Below are 7,784 nucleotides of genomic sequence, written 5' to 3'. Positions count from 1 at the left end.
GTCTCGTGTTTGCGATTTTATTGCCGTGTTCACTTTCCTTCCAGATTATTATTTTTTGGGAAAATCTGATACATCTCCGTCATTTCAAGCAAGGAGCCTCCTCTCCGTGCCCCGAGACAATCTAAATCAACCCAAATATCTCCCATTCAAGGGGCGATAATCCCCCAAAAACTCTGAAAAAAGAGGTTGTAATATTGTGAATTCGTAGTGAGGTTATAGGGACCCAAGAGCCATCGTCATACAACCATCGGTTCTTACGGAAAAGGGTGAAATATTTAATCCCCAATTATGGCGAAAGTGGATCAAATAACGGTTCGGAACTCACCAAAACTGCGAGAAAAGATGAACCAAGAGGTAGATAATATATAAAAGAGAGCGTCGGTAGTAAGAGTCGACGCGGAACCCGAAAGGAACCGTCCGGAATACAAAATGGCGGATCGGGGAAACCGCGGGAAATTTGATTTTTTTTTTCCGAAAGTGGCCGCGAAGCTTTCTGATGTCTGTCTCTTTTTCGCGGATTTTATTCGCCACATTCGATTTTAGTTGTGAAGTTTTGAATTGTTCAGTGGGCTAGGAAGGTCATTTAAGTAATTCAATCATTTATCCATTTATTTATTTATTTATCATTGTTATCATTATTATTAGTAGTAATAGTAGCAGCAGCACCGTTAACATTATATTGTTATTATTATTTTTGTTTTTGTTGTAATTATTGCAGTTATTATTATTATTATCATCATTATTGATATTATTATTATTATTGTTATCATTATTATGATGATGATGATTATTATTATTATTTATTATTATTATTATTATTATTATTATTATTATTATTATTATTATTATTATTATTATTATTATTATTATTATTATTATTATTATTATTATTATTATTATCATATCATTATTATTAACAGTATTACTATTGTTGTTATTATTATCATTATTTTTATAATAATAATAATAATTATTATTATTATTAATATTATTATTATTATTATCATTATTATTTTTTGTTATTATTATTATTATTATTATTATTATTATTATTATTAGTATTAGTATTAGTATTAGTATTAGTATTAGTATTAGTATTATTTTATTATTATTATTATTATTATTGTTATCATTATCATTATTGTGATTATTATTATCATTATCATCATTATTGTTATCATTATTATTAATACTATCAATGTTATTATTATTATTATTATTATTATTATTATCACTATTATTATCATTATTATTATTATTATTATTATTATTATTATTACTATTATTAATATTATGATTACTGTTGTTGTTGTTATTATTATTATTATCTCTTTTGATTATTATTATCAGTATTGGTATTACGATTATCATTATTGTTGTTATTATCATTATTATTATTATTATCATTATCATCATTATTATTATCATTGTTATTATTGCTATTGCTTGTTTTATTATGATTATTATCATTACTGTTATTTTCATTATCATTATTATTATCATTATCATCATTATCATTATTGTTATTATCATTATCATTATTATTATCATTACTATCATTATTATTAATGTTATTACTACTATTATCATTATTATTATTACTATCATTATTATCATCATTAATAGTAGTAGTAGTATCATTATCATTATTGTTGTTATTTTTATTCTTATTGATATTTTTATTATTATTATTATCAATATTATTATTATCATCATCATCATCATCATCATCATCATCATCATCATCATCATCATCATCATCATCATCATCATCATCATCATCATCATCATCATCATCATCATTATTATTATTATTATTATTATTATTATCACCATTACCATTATCATTATTATTATCATTATTATCATTACCATTATCATTATTCTTATTATTGTTATAATTACTATTGTTGTCTTTCTGTAATGATATAATTTGCAAGTCATTTTATCTCTATTGTCTTTCTTTCTTAATCAATTTTTATGCCATAGATTCTGGCTCACTTGTGATTACATAAAAATCATGATGTATCTAAAATACTAAATATACACATATCTTATTAAATTTATTCTTTATCTCCTTATCTATACCTTTCTGTCTTACAGGGAGAAATATTAAAATCGCAAGAAGATGAGAAAAGTAATTTAGAAAAGATTGATGTTGTAAGTACCATAGCATACATATGTTTATTATAAGTTACAAACATTTTACTGAACGCAGATGTAGTCAAATGTAGACCAGTTCATTTCCTGATGTATTCACATAAAAAAGTTTAAATGAATAAATATTATGTTAAAAAAACAAACACTAAAAAATATTTCTTTCTAATTGAACCTAGTCAGTTGTCATCCCGGTCCACAATGCAAACCTGTGGCTCGATGACTGCCTGGCCTCCATCAGCCGCCAGCAACACACACTTAACGTTGAAGTGTCTTTATTCTTGGACAGCTGCACAGACGACTCTGAGGGAATCGTACAAGGCTGGTCTACAAAGCTCAAGGAACAAGGCTATGCTGTTATTACTGCTGTCGAAAACAATGAAAACCCAAAAGGAGGTTAGGGTTGAGAGAGAATGTTAATCTTTTTGCAAATTTGGATGATGTATATGTGGATATGATAACATTCGATTTTATCAACATTATTGTTCTTATCATTACTATTATTTCAGCTCTATATAAGTTGGATACAGGTTTTACCATAATCATTCACATCAAGTAGGCTTTCCTTATGATTTGATATATACAGTATACATCACAGAATTACATACAAAGTCTAAAGTCTTTCCCCCTGCCTCTATGCATAGCAACATTGGTATATGCAAATCAGTTTCTCATGAACACTTAATTTTAAAAGTTGCTTGAAAACACTGAACACAAAATAGATTTACTGAAAGATGAAATTAAACTTTTGAAATCCTTTGATTTTCATGAGGATTGCAAAACTGTTATTTCATATGTCAATAACAAAATTGTGTACAATGTTTTTTTTCTGCCATCGTGCCCACATTGTACAATATTTTGTCCTTTAGCCACTACAGGTACTCAGAGCCAGATATGAACTTGGTGTAGCCCTAAGTTATATGAAGCTTGGATGTTCCCTTATAAAGTGAAAACAAAGATCTCATAAAACTTGAAAACATTATCATCCTTTAGTCAATAGCATTAACAAATGACTAGCTCATATGAATACAGTGAACAATACATATTAGGTCACCAAAATTTGGAGGCTTCTGGAAATGTGCGGCTCTAACCTGTGGCTTATTTACCCTATACATAACGCTACAGTCCTGCAGATATTCCACTGGTTTAATGATGTTCTTTCTTTCCAGTTGGTTATGCAAAGAACAGATCAGTAGAACAAAGTCATGGAGAATTTCTGTGCTTCTTGGATTCTGTATGTATTGATTTTTTTCCTAATAAGTATATATATATATATATATATATATATATATATATATATATATATATATATATATATATATATATATATATACATATATATATATATTTACATTTGTGTTACTCTTTTGATTGTGATCTATGAACTTCAAAATTTAGTTTATAGGGATTTTCTTAAAATAACCTCTTTTTTTAACAGTGATCTCTGAAATGGAAATTAGATGGTATTCATTTGATTTATTAGCTGCTATTCCACTTTGTTCTTGTATTGATATCAGTTCTATATCAATTTATATTAATTTGATCACCTGAATTCAAATTAGTAAATCTGCATTTAAATCTTAAATTAAAATGCTATTCAAATCAGAATTATATGAAACCCTATTCAAATTCAAATCAAGTAAAACCCTATTCAAAAATATGTAATTTTATCTCATATTAAAATCAGATAAAATGACAGTCATATTAGAAATTGTCACTTCAGTCAGTGAAAAAAGACACAATGCTTCGGTTCTTACTTAGAATACTTACTTTCTTATTTTTGGATATTTTGTCTTTGCACTTACATTATAAGATATTTGTACTTTTGAAATAAAATATTGCTGATCTTTTCATTAATCATGAAAACTTTTTCATATTTTGATTGCAGGATGATATAATGAAACCAACAAGAATTCAGAAGCAATATGAGATGGCATTCCGCAATCATGAAGCTGTAGGTAGTGAATACAGTATATTCAGTAGAGATTGTTAGTGATCGGAATGAAATTAAGAAAAAAGTATGAACATTGAAGCACGCACACACACACACACACACACACACACGCACACGCACACGCACACGCACACGCACACGCACACGCACACGCACACACACACACACACACACACACACACACACACAAGCACACACACACACACACACACACACACACACACACACACACACACACACACACACACACACACACACACACACACACACACACACACACACACACACACACACACTCACAGAGAAAGAGAGAAAGAGAGAAAGAAAGAAAGAAAGAAAGAAAGAAAGAGAGAGAGAGGGAGAGAGAGAGAGAGAGAGAGAGAATTATAAATGATTTTTATCAAGTATTATGGATTGCTCTATAGGCTCCTTCAAAAAATACAAGGCTCAAAAATATGAAATTGTACATATGCGGATACAGATGCAGATAAAGCTAAACTTTAAGTAAAACAGAAATTTCTTATCAACCAGATTATTGGCAGCAGATTTACACGTGACCCTCCAGATTCAACTCTACGGTTCACAAAATGGGCAAATGAACTTGACGAATCCAAACTGACTATACAAGTGTATACCTCACATGGTCCTACTGTGATAATGCCAACTTGGTTCTGCCATCGAAATGTTTTTAACAGGTAAGGAAAGAAATTTCCTCTGATTATGACATATTTCAACAGTACAGTTTTGTAATGTGTATAAATTTCTATATCTTTTCTCTTTTTTGTCTGTTGGTTACACTCTCCACCTCTCTCTCTCTCTCTTATTCTAAGCTTTGCCATTACTAAACTTATTTCTAGTGTCTAGTTTGTTACACCTTAAATTATCATGTCAGTCCCACATTATTTTGAGGGCAAATCTATATTGTGTAAATTCTACAATTACATGGAGACCCAACATTACATGTAAAGTCTTGTCCCTTTAAGTATTTTTTTGTCTGTCCTTGATGTATTTGACAGAGTTGGTGGGTTTAGTGAAGCTGGAAAGGGAACACCAGAAGACCTCATATTTTTCTTCAGGCACCTACAACTGGGTGGCAAGGTCTTCCGTCACCCTGATGATCTCCTTGTTTATAGATATCACCAAACTGCAACAACATTTTCTATTGATGAGTATGAAACAGTGAATCTTTATGGAGAAGGAGTGAATAATTCAACTGTAATAATTAGTTTCTATCTGATTCTCAGTGTTTAGTATGTTAAAGGAACCTATATTAATGCTTTTATTCTATATTTTCCAAGCTGAGTGGATGGACATGCATACTCATGTTTTGTTTTACATTTAGCAAACTGAAAAGATGGATAATTCAGAGAAGATGATATGTGCATTAAAGCTTTCATTTCATATTTTTCAAATTCATATGATGTTTAGTTCTGAGATGTAAGCTGATAGAATTATGACTTCCTGCAGACAAACGATCTGGAATTTAAGGATCCAAGAAATACAAGAATGCATTCTATGCCACTGGGAATCTTTCACCATCTGGAATGCAGGCAAGCAGGGCCGTAAGTTTTACAGGTCCCTCACGACTGAAAACCAAAGGAAGGTTGTGGCATTTTGCGATGTTGATGTGAAGAAAATTGGGACGTCTTATACATATGAGGAGTCCAAGGAAAGGCCTAAGCCCAAAGTGCCAATTGTTCACTTCAGCCAGGTCAAGCCACCCCTGATCATTTGTATGAAGATGGTGAGACAAATTTCCATTCATTACATTTACATTATGGGAAATAGTGAAAACATTCGCTATCTAAAAAACAAAATATTCACACACGCACACGCACATGAATATACTATATTGTGCTAGTATTTACTATTTCAGTAGTAATTTGAGTACTTTATCCAATAATTCTTCATTTGAATTTGTGTTTGTTTTTTTACAGGATCTAACTGGGGGAAAGTTCGAAGAGAATCTAGAATCTTTACACCTGGAAGAGGGTAAAGATTACTTTCATTTCAACTAAATATATATGTAATACAATGAATTCTCTTTTTGTTTTTTCTGCATCTCCTGTTTATTGTTATAGCAAAATACATAGAATGATGGTAAACATAAACTTTCTGAAAGTAAGGACAAAAGGCTAAAATTTGGGAAAATCACTTCATACGCTAAAAAATACAAAGAAAGCAATGTGTACAAAGACGAAATGTAGCATAGTCACAATAAGAAAGGAATACTTAAGTGTGACGTTTTGAGTTGGACTAGAGTCCTCATCAGGACGTAAAATCCTAGTGGAAATATTCCTTTCTTATTGTATTTTTTTTTCTTTTCAGCACCATATGTATTTTCATATATAACTTTATATTTACATATGACATATTGATAAAAATTTCTTTACAATAAACTTGTAGGTCCTGGCTTAGGATCTACATTCCAATCAACAAATGTATCTACTAATTTATTAATAAATACAAACTAGCATTACTTATTCACCTTTTTATCAAATACATCACATTTGGTTTGTAATAAGCCATTATTTTATTGCCATTCAATGAATACCAAAAGATAAGTGGTATCATGAGTACATTGAGCAAACTAATATTTGTACTAGAGTACTATTTAAAAAGTGTAATAATTTTGTATACAAATCATTACTAAATCACATTTACAATATGACTATAAAGATGTCAATAAAGATAAAGATGACTATAAAGATGTCAATAAAGATAAAGATGACTATAAAGATGTCAAATAAACAATTTACAGTTTGCTACAGCAAATAAGAAATATAAAGAAGCATGTGCAAAATCATAAATAGAAATTATTAACTGGTCTTATCAGCCACACAGCTCTCTCATTTTTTCAATGAACTTAACATAAACTGCTTTCTGCGCTCCAGCAGCTGGGATGAAATGGCCGCCTGGGTGCATTAATATCTCTGGATCATGAAAATATTGTAGATGTTCTTCACTCATCGGTTTCTCAATCACCTGAAAGAAAAAGGAGAAATAAAGTTTATTTTTACCCTTTAAGGAAAAAATGTTACAATCATTGTTCTCAGGTTTATGTTGACATGGTCGACAATGCATGGCAGGTTTAAAAAAGTAAATAAATGAAAATAAATAAGTAAAGAGGCAAACAAATAATAACATCCCTGTTATATTTATTGAAATAAGAATGCCCTGAGCTGAAATAATCAAGTATTAGAGTGGACAGAAACATGTATTTCCCAACTTGTGCACATGTAAAGCTCTGAACTTTGCTGTCCTTTAGAGGTTAATGATGATATTATTTGTGGACAGAGCAAACACTAAGAAAGACATGTGTAAGCCCATGTCGCTGGGGATGGTATGTAGGCATATGCCAAGTCCACTGTGTGTTTGATTTAGTGGTTGTTTTTACACATAGATGGCTCCACAAGTACTAAGTCAGCAATGAGCCAACTATGAGTACTATCTGTCTCACTTGTTTCCCCTTTTCTTTGATTTTAAAATTATTTTCTGGTATTTAATGTTGCTATTAGTAATGTCAATAACACTATAGTAATCATAGTATCAATATTTACAGCATAAACCAGACCTTGTGACCTCATAGGTGAGGTCACAAGGTTTGGTTATTGACTCCTTTGTGGCTAAGCATTGGCAGAGCCATCTATGTGCAGAAACATTTCACAAAATA

At 30.3% G+C, this 7,784-nt stretch overlaps 3 protein-coding genes across 4 annotated transcripts in view; 1 reads left to right on the top strand and 2 right to left on the bottom strand.

Moving 5' to 3' along the window:
* Spg7 (SPG7 matrix AAA peptidase subunit, paraplegin) overlaps positions 1-7,784 on the bottom strand; it is a 381,604-nt gene that overhangs the window by 363,314 nt on the left and 10,506 nt on the right. The gene's annotated exons all lie outside the window — the stretch shown is intronic.
* On the top strand, positions 19-6,436 carry LOC113811356 (queuosine-tRNA galactosyltransferase). The gene is made up of 9 exons (XM_027363083.2): positions 19-354; positions 2,104-2,160; positions 2,337-2,553; positions 3,327-3,391; positions 4,046-4,111; positions 4,643-4,806; positions 5,128-5,280; positions 5,579-5,855; positions 6,049-6,436. The coding sequence occupies exons 1-9, from the start codon at positions 289-291 to the stop codon at positions 6,127-6,129; spliced, it is 1,146 nt and encodes a 381-aa protein (XP_027218884.2). The 5' UTR covers positions 19-288; the 3' UTR covers positions 6,130-6,436.
* The window catches only part of LOC113811357 (esterase OVCA2), a 7,420-nt gene continuing 5,791 nt past the window's right edge, over positions 6,156-7,784 (bottom strand). For both annotated transcript variants that reach the window (XM_027363084.2, XM_070117633.1), the window contains one exon: positions 6,156-7,096. In XM_027363084.2, coding sequence (XP_027218885.1) covers positions 6,944-7,096 — 153 coding nt within the window. In that variant the 3' untranslated portion in view covers positions 6,156-6,943. The remainder of the gene's footprint in view (positions 7,097-7,784) is intronic.

Source organism: Penaeus vannamei, chromosome 41 (genome assembly GCF_042767895.1).
Source record: "Penaeus vannamei isolate JL-2024 chromosome 41, ASM4276789v1, whole genome shotgun sequence".
NCBI classification, from domain to species: domain Eukaryota; kingdom Metazoa; phylum Arthropoda; class Malacostraca; order Decapoda; family Penaeidae; genus Penaeus; species Penaeus vannamei.
Note: the sequence above shows the minus strand (reverse complement) of the source record. Positions and strands in the feature narration are given on the sequence as shown.

Coding starts and splice junctions, on each gene's coding strand:
- LOC113811356 (XM_027363083.2), top strand. CDS start 289: ATGGCGAAAGTGGATCAAATAACGGTTCGGAACTCACCAAAACTGCGA. Junction 2,554..3,326: donor CAATGAAAACCCAAAAGGAG/GTTAGGGTTGAG, acceptor CTTTCTTTCCAG/TTGGTTATGCAAAGAACAGA. Junction 5,856..6,048: donor TGATCATTTGTATGAAGATG/GTGAGACAAATT, acceptor GTTTTTTTACAG/GATCTAACTGGGGGAAAGTT.